Source organism: Bombus pyrosoma, linkage group LG1, assembly GCF_014825855.1.
Source record: "Bombus pyrosoma isolate SC7728 linkage group LG1, ASM1482585v1, whole genome shotgun sequence".
NCBI classification, from domain to species: Eukaryota; Metazoa; Arthropoda; class Insecta; order Hymenoptera; family Apidae; genus Bombus; species Bombus pyrosoma.
Genome location: NC_057770.1, coordinates 3,421,585 through 3,438,326, shown reverse-complemented (window position 1 = coordinate 3,438,326; position 16,742 = coordinate 3,421,585). Strand labels below are relative to the sequence as shown.

Below are 16,742 nucleotides of genomic sequence, written 5' to 3'. Positions count from 1 at the left end.
CATGATTATATATCCCTATATATATTTTTAGGTATATAGAAAGATACAAATTCTAATAATATAGGTTTCTTAAGATGTAAGATTTATTCATAAACATATTTACATAATATACGTGAGAGAAATAAGATGAATTAATTAGCTTTCTATACTATCTACTGTAAAAACAACAGTTCCTGCTTTATCATTATCTTCATCATCATACACTTCATTTTCTTCGTCTTCTGAAATAGAAAGATCGGATACTTTTTCATCTTGTAGGCGATAAGTACCTACATTTTCTGGTGGAGGACCAATGTTATGTAAACCAAATTGATCAGCTAATCTTTCAGCTGCGTGTTTAGCTTGAATCTCCTAGGTATTACAATTTTTATTATAACTTATGTGTAATATATATTTTTCACAAATATTTAAAATATAAAAATTAGTTACTTGAAGTTTTACAGTTTGTTCCTTTTGTAACTGAAGGGATTCAGTTAAATTGATGACTTTTACAGCACCATGAACTATAAGAGGTGGGGTTGCTGCTGTAACTTCCCAATGTTTATTCTGTTTTCTCAGTTTTTCTTTTTCTGGATCATGTACATCAGACTTGGTTGTTCTATATGGCTTGAATGGTTCTCTCTTTTTATCATTGTTTTCTCGAGGCTGTTCAATTTTATTAACAATATATGTAATGTGCTCAGGAGTTTTTGTCTTAAAAGATTCTATTTCTACCAAATCTTCTGGCTTAATTAAACTTTCTTCCGGTGGAAGATGCGTAATTTTTTTTTTATGAACCCCATATCCTGTAGGCTAATAATAGCGAATAATAAACATTGATATATAAAATTGATATATAATACTAATCTACACACACACACACATATATATATTTCTATATATATATATATATATAACCTAACCCCAATCTAATACAAGTAACTTACTTGAGCTAATATTTTTAAGGGATCTTCTTCATCATCATCGCTATCAAGTTCAACAATTTTGACAGTATCTTTGGTTTCACTATATTTGCCTGTCCATTCTAATTTATTTATAGCGGCTTTACCTTCAGATGCTAAGTTTAATCTTGACAAAAGATTAACTGCCTGCTCAACTTCATTTTTATGTTCTAGTTCTTTTAATATTTTATCACGAAAAGATTTGATCTTTTCTCCTTTGTCTGGCAGCTTTAATACAAATGTTCTAAAACGGAAATATTTATAATTTGTCAAAAAGTAGTTTAACAAAGATTATAGTTTATAGGTTAGACCTTACCTACTTATTACTAAGAATTTTATTTTGTCTTTCTAATAATTCTTCTAGTTCAAACTTTTGTTTGTTTTTTAAATCCTCTATGTACCCTTGACCTTCTTTCTTGGGAGGAGGTGGTAAATCACCTGGTACTTTCTTAATTATTTTTTTCTGATACATTCCTCTTTGTTTATCCAAATTGTAAAATTTGAAATAGTTAGGAGTTATTTTATTAACACTTATAGGAATAATATTTTTAGAATGACGAAAATTCTTAAAAGAAATTAATGTTTATGTGTTTTTTAAATTAATTATTATTTAAATCAATAATTACAAGTCAGTTATTACGCACTTAACCATGACGTTATGTATAGCGACGTACATAAACTGAGTCAAACTGCATTACTTTTCACTGAACAGAAGATTGCAATAGACAATATATCTATTGAATACGAGATATCGAGATCTTCGAGACTATCGATATTGCACGACATGTTAAACGAAGATTTCAATTCCAACCTCAATGGAACTTAACTAAAGGATTTAAATAAAATGTTACATTTATTATACCATGTTGAATCTGTATTTTCAAGTGACGAATAAAGCTATCATCCTCTGTGTAATATAGAGAGAACATTGAAGTGCTAAATATTTTATTTCAAGATAAACTAAAAAATAATTTTTGTATAAAGTAGCAAAAGTGACGTAAAGTTGTAATGATTAAAAGCAAGTTCGCGAAGCAACTGCCAATCTTTAGAAATGAATTGCAATGGGGGGTCGTCTTTGGGTGCTGAATGTAGATCAAATACATTTATGGATATTAAGCCAATTGTTACATGTAAGTTTATTAATCAAAAATATTAATATATTTAACCTCTGTATGGTGACACTATTGTTAAGTATTGTTATTTGCGCTCTTGATGAACTGTCAATCTATATAACATTTCTTTTTCTTTTTTTAATTAAGATCGTTCATGATATGATATACATGTTTAAAGCTGTATAGCTTATAATAATAATTTTTAAGCTATAATTAAGACTTTTTAAATAATTAGCATTCGTCATTGATGAACATATGTTATTTTAAATAGGTTAACTCTCTTTTTATAATAATTTTTTTTCATGTACAATATTTTATTTCTGGTTAATTGTTATCAAATATATTACTCATTTTTTACTTTAATTATAACACATTTAAGAAAGAGCATATATAAGAGTTATTTTTGTTTGTGTTACTTTAATGTATTTTAATGATTTCTCCAATATAGATGCAGGAGATGACAAATTATTTTCTACATTGGAAAACAGTTTATTCCAAGCCATATCTGCTGATACAGTGGAATGGCGTAGATCATTTAGTAGACCAATTAAACAAGTCAAACTTGGAGCAACATTTTTGCCATTTTCTAAGGATATTTTGCCAACTGAGAAAGATTGGCATTTGATAAAGCAGCCAATATTTCATATTTATTGGACTGAATGTTCTGTAAGTAAATTAATATTATAATTATTTAAATATCTCATGAGTAAAATTTGTTATACTTACATATTTGTTCCATACTTTTCTGATTATGTATATTGAGATTACAGGATGTAGATACTTATAAAACAAGTATTAGAGAAGACATAGATAACTGGTTAAAAACATTAACACAATATCACATTCAGGATTGGATGATTGTTATAGTAGAAACTTATGACATAAAAAAAACTAACAAGTTATTACCTAGGACAACAGTTTTAGACAAAATTCGCAGTGATTTTGCTGCTAAGCATGGTGATAGGTGAAGTAATAATTAATCAGTGAATATTTGATAAATATATTTTTACATGTGATTTCTTTATTATATCTTATGTTTAATGTATTATATAGATGTTGTGCTGTAATAAATCCAATAAAATCAGAAATGCGCTCAGCTGAATCATGGAGAAGTTTAGTTAGCCGTATACGTTATTTAATGCTTACTGCATATGATAAAAGACTATCTCATTTTGAAGATATTATTAGAGAACAAAGAGAAAATAGAAATCACCCAAACTGGAATTTCTGTCACTATTTCTTACTGCAGGTAAACTGATTATTAGTTGATTGAAATTAATTACTATTTTGGGGCTTTAATCCTGTATATATATTAATTCTCTTTTTCAGGAAGAACTTGCATTTGTTTTACAAATGTTAGGATTATATGATGAAGCATTAGTACAGTATGATGAATTGGATGCTCTTTTTACACAGTTTGTGCTTAATTCTAATGTAGGAGGTATGATATTCTCATTTTTTTTTCTATTATCTATTTTTTCAAATTATAAAATTAATCTGTTATTTAAAAATTTGTAGATACACCAATTTGGTTAAATTTATTTCAAACCCCATTAAATAACTGGGGTGGCGTTAATTTAAGTAATGGTACAAATCATCATTTAAGGAACCTTCTGGCTGAATGTAAAGCATCACTATTAGATCTTAGAAGTTATTTATTCAGTAGACAATGTGCCATGTTACTATCACTTAACAAACTATGGGAGGTTGGTATATATTAAGACTGATTTTATTCATAGATTTAATTTCATTATGAATATAAACATACGACGATATTTTAATTTAGGTTGCGCAAAGGTGCTTATCATTTGTTCATAATACATTAAGTGAATTACGTATATTAGAAGTTCAGCGACCTGAAGGATCCATTGAATGTTGGTCTTTTCTTTGTGCGTTAGAAGTGCTTCAAGCTTGTCAATTATCATCATATAATATTGATAACAATCAGCAACTGGACCTTTGTTCCTTACATACCGCGAGTTTATGGGCTCTTGCTAGGGATAAAGTAAGTTACGAGACATATTAATAGAAATTATGTAATAATATTATTTATAGTATTATGATAGTTAAATCTTTATTCTAATTTATTTTAGTTGGGAAATTTAGGAAAATTATGTGGCTTAATGCCTGGAAGTGAGCCATCTAGTGAACAACTACACACAGTTGTTTACCTAATAGCTGGTATGGGAGATTCTGAACCACAGATAGAAGGGAAATTAACACCTACCGATAAATTAAAAGAAGCACTTTCGTCTAAAGAGGCATTCAAGAAACAATATCTTGAACATGCAGAATTAGCTATGGGTACTTATAAACATGTAGGCCGAATTCGATCAGCCAGATTAATCGGGAAAGAGTTAGCACAATTTTATAGCGAGCTTGGCGAGAATCAAAAAGCTGTTGCATTTTTATCGGATGCCTTAAAAACGTACACTGATGAAGGCTGGAGGCACTTAGCAGCACAAACTCAACTTGAATTGGCACAGTGCTACAAAAGAATGGATGATGTTGAAAAATATACAAAAATATGTGCTGCTATTGCCAGTTTGGATGTATTACATATTACTGTTCGTAATACTTATTTTGAAGAAATGTTCGGGTATATGAAAATGATCTCATCACCACAACCCTTACTTGTAGAACTCGGATGTGCTTTTGTAGTACTCAGTATGGAAGTTAAAGTGATGGATAAAGTAGTGCAAGACTGCGTGGTCAATATCGAAATATATATACAAAGTTTGTTTCCTAGAGAAGTAAAATGTACTAAAGCGTCTATATCTGTTGAAGAAGTTCAAAAACCTCTATTACCTAATAAAAAAAAGGGTTCGAAGTTACCACCTGAACCATCAATTCCATTATTATCGAAATGTACTCTAGAAGATATGAGACCATTTGATCCAAGTTTGCTTCAATTACAAGTATATTCATATTTAGATTATAAAGAAGATAAAAGCCTCGGATCGGCTAGTGTCTTACACAGAAACACTAAGCCTATTGTAAGACGTTCTGATAGTACAAAACATAGGAAACCATCAGTAAATGCAAAAGGTGATTTTAGTAAAGCGCTATCATGTGATGATTTTATTGTGAAACCAGGTATGAACATGGTTACATTAACTAGGCGTATAGATCAGCCTGGTTTTTACAAAGTTGGTCAAATATCATTAGTGATTGAGGAAAAATTGGAATTTTTATCACCTATCTTAAATCCTCGGTTATGTTATGAAGTAGCTAAGACTCAACCTACAATTTCTATGAAATATAGTAGAGACTTATTGGCAGGTCTTATTCAAGGCATAGAATTAGTTATTATGAGCGGAAGTATAAAAATAACAAATGAAATGAAACTTAAATTACGTACGTCTAGGGGATTGATAATACAAGTCGATGGTTCACAAGAAACAATGTCTAAAGAACTAGAAATATCACTGCCATTTTGTGAACCATTTCAAACAATATGGTTAAAGTTTAAAGTTCTAGCAGAATTACCACCAAAGAAAGATTCTTTATCAATGGAACATAAAGTATGTTTTCATATATTTTAAAAATCGAAATAATATATATATATATATATAATTATATTATATATAAATATTATATATATATATACATTATATATTTATATATATATAATATTTATAATATATAATATATAATATATATAATATATTATATATTTATATATATATAATATTTATAATATATAATATATAATATATATAATATATTATATATTTATATATATATATATAAAGAAATATGTAATTTAAAAAAAATTAATATTGTAAACTTTTATAGCTGAATATCCAATGTCCATGGGGTTTGGAGGAAAGCATACCTTTACATTTTGGTCCACCACTTATGTCAAATATGAAACTCCATACTGCAAAAGAGAGGAAATTTCTTCAAATAATTGTAACAGGATTAACAAATCAACTTCTACAACTAATTGAGCCAGAATTAACAACAGCAACATCAATAGATATTAACTTTAAAAGCTTAAATCCTATTGCTGGTCAGAGATTAGTAATAGGTAATGGAATAAATGTATCATTTATGTGGGAACTTGAAATTGGTAAAGATGAAAAGTCTTTGATGCCAATAAAGACTGATTTTCGTGTAAAATATATACCAATCAATGATACTGAAGATCTGAACGATTTAAATATCAATGAGGATCCTCTACAAATTCATAATTTACAAAGAATGGAAAAAGCATGCAGTCTTTATAGATGCAATTTTGATATTACAGATTATGTGGTAAGAATATAATTATTTCTTTGGCTCATTTTTCTTAATAATTATGAGTTGTAACTTATGTAATAATTTAATAATAATGAAATGTAAAATATAAAATTTATTTTTAAAATATTTCAAAGAGGTGAGTTTCTATTTATAATATCATTTTCCAGACTTTATTTACAGTGTCTTCAAAAGTTGAAGCAGCTGGAAATGGAGGTGAATTTTGTCGTGCTGGTAGCATGTGCCATCTTTATCTCACAGTAACACGTATGTTACCTAGTCCAAATCCAAATCCTTCACCACAATTAATGTATGAAGTTCTTGCTGATCAAGCCATGTGGGCTGTATGTGGTCGTACTGCTGGTATTGTGTCTTTGGAAGTGTTAGAGAAACAAAGTGTCACATTGGACGTGATGCCATTAACTAGTGGTTATTTACCCCTACCCGTTGTTAGATTGTCCCGATATATTCCAGCACCAGAATCCAAAAGTGGTAGGTATCCCAATACTAAAAAATCTTAAAATATTAAAGATACATTTGCATAATTCGTTTTACATTTTCACAACTTCATATTACTAACACTTATTAACTTTTTAAAGATATGATTCGAAAAAGTGAAATAGCTTCTAGTTCAAGACTAGAACCATTTAGTCCAGGCCAAGTTTACAATGCTAGTAAAGCACAACAAGTTCATGTTCTACCAGCAGCACCATCAGAAGCAAATTGAATGCAGATATTGATATTAAAAATATATAATACACCTATGGTATATATAAAATGCAAATTGTATGCACATTGATCAAGACAATTTCTACGTTGTTTGGTATATTTCTATGATACAGAGTATATAATATATATATAATATATATTATAATATATATATATATGTTATAATATATATTTATAATATTTATATAATATATATTATAATATATATTTATATTATATATATATAATATTACTATTATTAATTTATCAATCATCATTATATTAATTTGTTTATATTTTTATATTTTTAGATTGAGATTTGAATTTTGGACAAATAAAATTTATATATATTGTTCGAAGTTACATGTTTATACAATATTTGTTCAAAAAACAAATTTCAATTTGCATCATTGTTTATTTTTATTAATAACAAGCAATTATAAGTTTAAGTTTTGCCATTATAAAAGCAAAGAAATAATATGACAATATTTAAGCAGTAGGTAAAACTCAGAGGTTTCATAGTTGAGAAATACTGCTACAATATAATGTTTTCTTTTGTGCAGTAATGTGATTTACATTCTAGTGAACTTATTGAACAATGTTCATTTTTCGATATTGTTGTATAGTCCACGTGTAAAATTCAATCAACACATTTTTCTGTTCGATTTAATTCGAGAGAAATAAGTTGTAAAAGTTTGTTATTTCTATTTTAATGTAACATACTTACAGTTTTTCCATCATGTACCTATAATAGTATAATTATATACCTTAAACTGTTTCCTATTTTCTAAATATTTAATTTTTTACGTATGTTCTATATGCTAGATTTACAATAAAAGATTCGTGATAATTTCATTCGATTTTGGAGCTCTTACAAATTGTGTTATATTAGTTCTAGAGTGATTGAATATTCAGTTCTTTCGTTAAATACAATTCTGTAGAATTTGTACAAAAGTTTATCAAGAATATACTCGTAACATTGAATAAGCACTTGAAATTATACAGTTTGTATAATATAAACAATATAAAAATATCACAGGAAATAAGTAACATCTTAAGGATAAAGATGTGTTCTGTAATAAATATTTGTGAAAAATGTAAGTATATGTAAGTATATACAAAGAACAAGATATATATATATATATATATATATATCTTATAATAATATATCTTATAATTGATAATATTATTAATAATATTATTTATATTACATTTACTTCTTAGCTTCATTATTCAAAATATGAATATTACAAAAGGTATAATTATATTGCCATCATAATTAGGAAATTATCTTTTGATTTAATAAGATCATTAATTCTGTAAATAAGATAATTATTATAATACTCACTCAATATGATATTTAGAAAATGTCAAAATTTGACATTTTCGAAATAAAATAATATTTTTCAGTATAATATAAAATGTATTTTAGAAAAATATAATGGATAAGTGTTTATTTCCACATTATTTATTAATTAATAGATAGGTAATGAAATATTATGAATGAATTATTAAACATATTTCTCAATGTATTTGCAATCTAAACAATTAAAAGAAATTATTTTTAACGCAAAATGTTAAATGTCATTTTGAAATGACAAAAAACGAATAAAAGATGTGCATATATATATTTGAATATGTGTATACAAATATATTTGGATATGTTAAATAGTATACATATTGTTATTCTGCATTTTAAGTTTAGTACAATGTACGTAGTGAAAATTACAAGTGTCATAGAATGTTGGTACTAGTTTTGAGTCTACAAGTTTTATTATATGCAATTCAGGTTTTAATTTTTTCTATAATACAAAGGGTTTCATAAAATTTTACAATATTTTTGACATAGTATTAAGATTAAAATATTAAAGTCAGTTCTATGTAATCTTGTTGAAACATTATTTGATAAAATTGTATTCTACTCAAAATAATTAGACACTGTACAATAGATTACAATAAAACTTTTATTTTTTATATGTACATGTTAAGATGAACTAGATTCTGAATAAAAACAAATTTTATTAAATAAAATGAATAATTAACCCATTATATATAAGATATTAATTGCATTTCATACATAATTTGCACCCAAGTATAATTATAAATGCTATGAATGTTTTAACACAAATGGGGATAGCAGACATTTAGATTACCAAAAGGGGAAGTTGTAGGCGTCGAAGGTTCAGTTCCGTATTCAAACAGTAAGAAATATCATATAAATATTTTAGGCTATTATATTCAATACCATTACTACGCAATATATACGCATATAATTATAGACATAAAAATATTAATATGTTGGTAGTGGTTGTTGTGTGAGTAACAAGCCAAATCTTCGTTTTAATGTTATCCTTTCTCTTGAATATTTATCTTCAGGAGAAAATCGAGCTGAAATAATTCTTTTTATTAATTAGTTGCAACAGATACAAAATAAGATCTATTATATACCTGGATGAGCCGATAGTGTCGGTTTTCCATTTGGATCCATTTTCTATAAAACAAAAAAAAAAAAAATAAGGTTATAAATATATATAAATACAATATAAATACAAAATATATAAATACAAAATATATTACAGAGTAAGAAATTAATGCTTCCATATGTCTGTGTAAGAAACTAGACTATGTAAACACAAAATAGACTTAACAAGGAAAAATAATGCATTTTTTGTACAAACAATAAACAAACAAACGTAATGTAATCTACAACAAAATACATTACATTTATTACCTTCAATGTATACACTCGATCTCCATTCTCATTTAGATAATACATCAAATACATTTTTACGTTCTAATTTTTATTTTTTCTTTGAGTTCACAAAGATTTCGTGTTGCGTTTATCGTCAACCTTTACTTCCACCTCGTGCTTAATCGTCTATTGCAGCCATTTTCGACGCATGCGTCGTTTCAGGATAACTTGATCGACCACGCAGATCGATCTATCTAACTTTAAATTTCAAAATTTTTAGTTGAAAAGCAGAGTGAAGTTAAAACATTTTGATTTATAAAATTACATAAAAAATATGATATTTTTTTGAATATAAAAAGCTTGATTCTAAATCTAAACATATACTTTGCCCATTTAATATCTGTAAACTTTAATGATTAAATGGTCATGTTTTATAAATCGTCGAGATAATATCCTTTTACATAATAAGGCAGTTAAATGTTAATAATTATTTCAGATTTTCATAAATGATAATTATATTTCTTTCCTCTTATTTAGAGATACGAAAAATATTGATATAAAATTTGTTAAGTTAAATAATAAAAGAAGCATTGCTCAATATTACCTTCGATCAATTTTAAATTGTATTCATAATGCTAGTAGATTATGCATGTTAAAGGGATTGGTAGTGAATGGTGTGCTTCACTTAATAACAGAGGAGAATTTAAGAGTGATTCGTGCTTGTGTCAGAATATCTCGTGAACGAAAGTTCTGATCGTCCACACATATAACTAACAGACCCGTGGGTGTAGAAGTTCTGACAATTCTTCTTAGCAAAGTCGACATTCAAGCACGCATGGTCGATGCAACGAACCGCCAGATAGTCACAATACAGAGTGTCACTTCCGTTGACAGACAAATCATTGTCAGTGTGAAACGAGTATTGCCTGCAACAGCGTATTCAGACGTCGTCCGATGAATATCGTGTTAATAAATATTTTTTTTATGTTCCTCGACGATATTTAAGGTAACTTATACATTGTTTGCGTGTTCATAGATTTATTCATGTGGAACATTAATTTGTATTTCAATACCATTCACGATTGCTACGTATCTAATCGTTGACATCTAATCACGGGCAAGCGCATATCATATTAATTTTATACTAATGATAACTATATCAATTTGTTACGAACTGTGAGGATTAATAACATTTCTCTCTTTCAATTTCTTATGTATATTTTTATGTATAATAATGTAATTCTTATAAAATAAATTTTATTATTTATTTTATATTATATATTTAATAATATAATAATAACATATTTAATAATTTGTATTTTTTTAGGCAGTAATAAATTAAAAGAATCAATTTTTAGAAAATGTATCAACATAATTTAAAAAAGTCAATATATACATTGAAAAGATATGTTACATAAAAGCATATTTAGTTAAGGTTAATATTATGTTTGAGGAAACTCATTCAAGTCGCATTATCTGTAAACACTCTATCCGTAAAAAATAATCATATACCGATACCGATATATCGACTTTAAAACTAGCGTGAACTACTGATCTGGTGCAGTTCGATGTTATACAAGTAATGTTTGAGTTTTGATTGTCAGAGTTTTCCTTCTTATAAATAGAAATCATACAATTTTTTCAGATGCAATCAAGAAAAATTCGTTGGATTATTCAAGTCGAGGGAGATCCATGGCAAGGTGAGGGCGTCGAGGAGCAAATTTCCAGTATTAAAGGTAATTTAAAAATTACTCGAAACATGTGTTTAAAAAAATTGTTAGTTTCTCTCAATGCAAAAGGATTTCATAGTTTTATAATTATAGTGAAAGGGACAATTTTTTTATTCTGACTGAAAAATAGTATAAATTGGTACTATATATAATAAAATAATATAGTTTGTCGCTTTACTTATTAACTTTAATAGTATCAGTGTAACACACTATTCATTTTATTCATTTATTAGGAAAACGCATTCGTTACTAGCACTCTGTGTCACTTATGTAATTATAAATAGAAGTGATCAACGCGATCACGTTTCACACCACGTTTTACTTTGTTCCGTAATGCAAAAAATGGTAATATACAGAAGAAAGAAAATAATACATAAGAAAATATACAAAAAAGTCGTTGTTGTCTATACACTGTCATTTCCATGTATTATGAATCTTAAACTATGATTAAATATGAGAAGTTTTTTTTGAATATAAATCAGATTAATCTTTTTATTATATTATATTATATTATAAGTGAAAATAAAAGTATAAATATATAGAATATCTCTGATTTCATAGACAACAATAATCTTTACTACCTATACTATAAATCTTCGTGCGCAATTATATCAAATCTTTTCTAATGATTAAAGGACATGCAAAGTAGCTGAATATTATCGATGATGTGCTTTATCACTCTGTGAAATTTTAATAATATTATTTTCGAAAATTTCTTGAATAGCACTTTTAAATCTCTACATATTTCCTAATAATTTTTCAAACCACTCAAAGGTTTCATTCGTTTATTCGATTTTCTTCTAATCGCCTACATATTTCTCAAGATACATTTATTATCAATTTTATTCTAGCGATTAATACATATATTACTTTTGTGTACTACTTCCAATATTGATAAATATCATTCCCTCCATTTTTCCTGCTTATAATATGAACGTGACGATATTTTTGGAACACATGCTACATTTCTGGTAAGTACATTTCGCGTAGGAACAGCAACAGATGTATATGAACCTTGACACGGAATATTTTAATTGAACGTCGTTTATATTTTTCAAAATATTTTCCTCGTATTTGGAAATTTAAAACATTCTGAAACTTATTCTTAAAATGAAGTTCTATAGTGGTTTTATAGTTTTTCTAAGTCGAACATAGTCATGGACGTTCATCAATGGACAGTTTATAGTGAATTTTTGGTGTCAGTTTCATTGACACTGAAAGCGACAAATTAACGACACCGGAATAGTTTTCGATGATCGAACAAATTTAATATTTGATGCGTCGGCGCTGACTTCCAGAAAGAAGATCGCCTACGAAGCAAGCTTCTCAACACCTTACAGTGGCTTACAGTATCGCGACAGACTGCACCGAATGAGGTTCTTTGTTAACTAAATCCATGTGTGATCACCTCATGGTACCGTACTATCCACTAAAATCTCATCTAACCAGATTTAATTATGTGTGCGCATGGAAAATCCGTTTTTGAAAAATTATTTAAAATCTGTGTTCATCGTTAATCGAATATGAAACTTTCAAAAAAGCTTTGAAAATATGTTTAATAAAATTATAATAAAGTGTTATTTTAGCAGTCATTGACAAGTCCGATCGTAAATGTCGAGTGTCTAATGTTGTCTAATATTTGGGAAAGATGTTGCATAAAAAAGTGAATCTTACTGTGTAATCAGTACAAAATAGTTGATTATTTCGATGTTATAAATAATAGCGTGTACAGTGTTCAATATTACAAAAGAAAGTGTGATTTGTTTAATGTGCTACAATGTGTAATGTACAAAGTATTCAGCAATTGTGAGCATGCGATAAATTGCATTCTATTCAACGAAATATTCGTGAAGTTAGTGATTTTAAATGCATATATAACCGGAAACAAGTATGGATGATGATATTTGTAAGTATGTCAAACGATAAAATTGCATAATTGGTTTGTTTTTACAATTGTTAAAACAATCACGACGGATATAGTCGGACGAATATCAATTCGTTAAACGATAATATACCTATGGCTGGAATTGATTGGATTAGTTGAAGAATTGGAGACGCGACGCTGTGGGAGGTCTCTAATGCAAAGATATAGACGCATTTCTCAGAATTGCATTAATCTTGTTTCGTCTTCATTCAATACGGTTTTTCAAACGACGAATTATCGAGTATACAATTGAACTTATGTTGATATATATATATATATATATATATATATATATATATATATATATAAATTGGATATTCAATATTAAAATTATTATTAAAATATTTAAATTATATAAAAATTATTAGACTATTTTTACCCGCTCTTATTAGACTATTTTTGATCTTGTAGGAAATATCGATCTCGGTATGACAATAGATAGAATTAAAAATTCATATTATGGAGCTATACGATCCACCTCTTCCTACCTGTTTCATTCGAGACAGACTACTTCTTTCGATTTCTGAGATCCTGTTTACCTGTGATACATTGGGCCTTACGGTCCACAAGGAAGAGCCCGAGGGCCTGTTTCACTGCTCGTAGATAGTAGTTTTTCTATATCTGTTTCAATCTATGTTTAACCCTTCGAGATATTTTATTTGTATCTAATGCGCAAGTTCCTTTGATAAACTATTTGTCGCTTCCCGTAAATTTCCTATAAATTATATAAATGTCATGCGACTGTAAAATTTATAGACTTAACCAGTATAGCGTCATAAGTACGATTATGGAATTAATTTTTACATTCGTAATTTTGACTTAGTCGATTATCGAATAATTTTAATTCGTAACTAGCTGGGCTCAAATTTTAACACTCCTTTCGTTGTTTTCCGTGAACATCAATAAAGTCCTACGATATGTTAGGGAAAGGGAGAACTCATCCGAGAATAAAGGAAAGAACGATCTTCAATTTATAAGAAAAAGCGAGATAGAATGAAAGTGTACATCGCTAGAGGGCGGGTACAGGTGGGGGAAGTTGGGCCTTACTTGTCCCGAACTCCGAGGTTGCCAGTTTGCTTGAGACTCAGCCGGTGTGTGGTTCGTTGGGCGATCTATTGACGCTCGTATGAAAGTAAGAACGTTTGGCAGTTCTTTTCCTTTTATATTTTCGGTTCGCGAATCAGCTATCGTTTATCCGTGTCTTTTTCATCTTATCGTCACCGAATACTGTTTTCTCTGTTTCTCTCGCTGTTTCCTCGATATTCGCATTAGGCGCGAATAACCAACAATACTGTGGTTTCACGTATAAGTTATAATCGCGTTAAAGATTTTGAAGGCTTAAAAGAAACGCTATTGTCGGTGAGAACAAGGTAAACAAGAGAAAGAGATAGAAAAAGAGAATGTGAGGGAGATAGAGAACGAGAGCACGGGAGAAAAAGAGAAAGAAAGCTAAAGGTCCATGTGTGTAAGTGACGACGTGTTTGCTCGCATACGGGTGCAGTGGTCTTCTTGACAGTGTGGAATCAACAAGTGTCGTATACGGATCGCCGTTGTCGCGCGTTGTGCGCGCGCGATTCTAACCTCATCGTCGAGATCGGCTCGAAGTTCAGATCGATTCATTTTGTCGTTGACAATCGTTATTGTTCCCTAGTGTTTGCGTCTAAATTGTGCAATTTGTGACAGCCCACTTGGCGTGGCGACTGTAACCGATGTGATATTCTGTGCTTTCCACTAACTTGCCCTTGGATATTGTTACGTCGCCGATTCCGTGGCTGCGTCTCTGCAGAGTCTCAAGCAAGATGGAAGTCGTTTACATAGGTACTCCGCAATTATGACTTTACTACTCACCGAACCTTTCTATTTTTATTACTTTTACTTTGTAGTCGTTTCACAAATGGGTGGAGTTAATGTCTCTATACACATCTACCTTACAATCACATCTCATGCCTTGACATCTTGATATTATTAGCTAAGAATCGCCTGCCTTCAGGATTTTATCTGAAAGCCGGCATTCGGTTTTCTTCGTTTTCATTTAAATTTAGCCGATGCTAGATTACTTGTAATATTATACATTAGAAACAATTAACTATTTAATGATTAACTCTTATCTGTCTGCATTGCGATTTAAACGATATCTTTTTTTACGCGTACTGTGTCATATTCAAAAATGGATGGAATCTACAACAAAGCATCGTATAGGGCTCGGTATTACAATATGTTCTTTGCATAGAGCTTAAATAGTGCATTTTATATATTATTTTAGTATTCATCTGTGTATTCTACGCCAGTAGACAATGAGGTTATCTATGTTCTAAGGTATGCTTTATCTAATCTTCGAAATATTTATTCGCCATATACGCGAAACGCATGTATACGTCAAGAAAGAGGTACGGTACACGTGCACGTCAAGAATGATAACTAGGCTGCGTAAGTGGCGTCATTTAGATTAGAATGCGTGCTTCGTGTACTAGGTTCAGTGAACATACTATTAGCGAAACGATTCAAGGAAATCGTTACACGCAAATTTAACGCAATCTCGTTTCAATTAAACAATTTAATGCTGAAATTTTCAATTTCAGCGACTTTTAGTTTTGTTCAGATGTTTGTTTTAATCAGCCATAGTAAAAGAATTAATCTTTATATTGTGAAATTTGTTACGGTAATTATAGTTTACTACCTGTTCATCGACAACATCTCTAATTACTGGTACGAGAACAATGGGACATTCTCGTGGAAGAAACTGAAATCTCGTTTATTAAATAATTCGTGTAAGACATTGATGCATTAATAGGCTCGTTAATACGTAAACAGCCAGTTAATTGTCATGGCAATCGAAAGGTGTAGTTTCAATCTCCCTTTCCTCTACGGTTTTATCATATTGCGTTATGTATGCATTATTTTTAATTTCGAATACTGCCTTCTGAAAAATTTTTTCATTTTTATAGCGAACAAAGTTGAAACGCGAACATTTTTTCATGGTACCTAGTCCAAGAATTATTTGTCCTTTATTAAGGCACGAATTACTCATTGTACACTTGTTAAAATAATGGATCGCTTTGTTTTCCTCACTTCAATGCATTTATTTCAACTGTAGACAATAACTACTTGTATATCTTCGGTAGAAGAAACGCATTCCGTTCGTGGAAGCTTAAATTGTAAAACTACGTAATGCTAGTGTGACGAATCAAGAGTTGAATCGTTGAATACAAAAACTGTCCATGTATGGATCACACGGACTATTCTTTGGCGTTCTGTGGATCTTTAAAACCTGTGATTGTCATACAAATGTCCGTATTCAATTCGGGAGATTTATCAAAGGTAACGATTTCGTGGTGCAAGCATTTCCAACGCTTTCCATTATAAATTTTTGCGTTGAACTCGATTCAGTTACTT

The 16,742-nt window shown here is 29.1% G+C and overlaps 4 protein-coding genes across 14 annotated transcripts in view; 2 read left to right on the top strand and 2 right to left on the bottom strand.

Annotated features, from left to right (window-relative positions):
* Window positions 1-61: 61 nt before the first annotated feature.
* Window positions 62-1,616, bottom strand: LOC122577686 (DNA-directed RNA polymerase II subunit GRINL1A). The gene is made up of 4 exons (XM_043749165.1): window positions 1,262-1,616; window positions 927-1,185; window positions 430-792; window positions 62-351 (listed from the first exon to the last, which is right to left on the bottom strand). The coding sequence occupies exons 1-4, from the start codon at window positions 1,411-1,413 to the stop codon at window positions 136-138; spliced, it is 990 nt and encodes a 329-aa protein (XP_043605100.1). The 5' UTR covers window positions 1,414-1,616; the 3' UTR covers window positions 62-135.
* Window positions 1,617-1,737: 121 nt separating this feature from the next.
* On the top strand, window positions 1,738-7,168 carry LOC122577673 (trafficking protein particle complex subunit 10). Of its 3 annotated transcripts, XM_043749132.1 has the most exons (11): window positions 1,739-2,071; window positions 2,502-2,719; window positions 2,824-3,017; window positions 3,107-3,302; window positions 3,383-3,494; window positions 3,572-3,759; window positions 3,840-4,058; window positions 4,147-5,577; window positions 5,852-6,313; window positions 6,466-6,787; window positions 6,895-7,168. In XM_043749132.1, the coding sequence occupies exons 1-11, from the start codon at window positions 1,993-1,995 to the stop codon at window positions 7,020-7,022; spliced, it is 3,549 nt and encodes a 1,182-aa protein (XP_043605067.1). In that variant the 5' UTR covers window positions 1,739-1,992; the 3' UTR covers window positions 7,023-7,168. The 3 variants fall into 3 exon arrangements, with proteins under 3 accessions (XP_043605076.1, XP_043605067.1, XP_043605087.1); XM_043749141.1 differs by lacking the exon at window positions 6,895-7,168 and having other exon boundaries at window positions 1,738-2,071; window positions 6,479-6,692; XM_043749152.1 differs by lacking the exon at window positions 1,739-2,071 and having other exon boundaries at window positions 2,580-2,719; window positions 2,817-3,017.
* Window positions 7,169-9,002: 1,834 nt separating this feature from the next.
* Window positions 9,003-9,907, bottom strand: LOC122571378 (H/ACA ribonucleoprotein complex subunit 3). The gene is made up of 3 exons (XM_043735051.1): window positions 9,735-9,907; window positions 9,452-9,494; window positions 9,003-9,391 (listed from the first exon to the last, which is right to left on the bottom strand). The coding sequence occupies exons 1-3, from the start codon at window positions 9,786-9,788 to the stop codon at window positions 9,294-9,296; spliced, it is 195 nt and encodes a 64-aa protein (XP_043590986.1). The 5' UTR covers window positions 9,789-9,907; the 3' UTR covers window positions 9,003-9,293.
* Window positions 9,908-10,345: 438 nt separating this feature from the next.
* LOC122571259 (dystrophin, isoforms A/C/F/G/H) overlaps window positions 10,346-16,742 on the top strand; it is a 438,419-nt gene continuing 432,022 nt past the window's right edge. For 3 of the 9 annotated variants that reach the window (XM_043734833.1, XM_043734860.1, XM_043734824.1), the window contains exons 1-2: window positions 10,362-10,701; window positions 11,341-11,431. In XM_043734833.1, the coding sequence (XP_043590768.1) occupies window positions 11,341-11,431 (91 nt within the window). In that variant the 5' untranslated portion in view covers window positions 10,362-10,701. Of the gene's footprint in view, window positions 10,702-11,340; window positions 11,432-12,804; window positions 13,332-14,428; window positions 15,168-16,742 lie in introns of those variants that run through there. The other 6 variants (XM_043734851.1, XM_043734846.1, XM_043734876.1 and 3 more) reach the window with 5 other exon arrangements.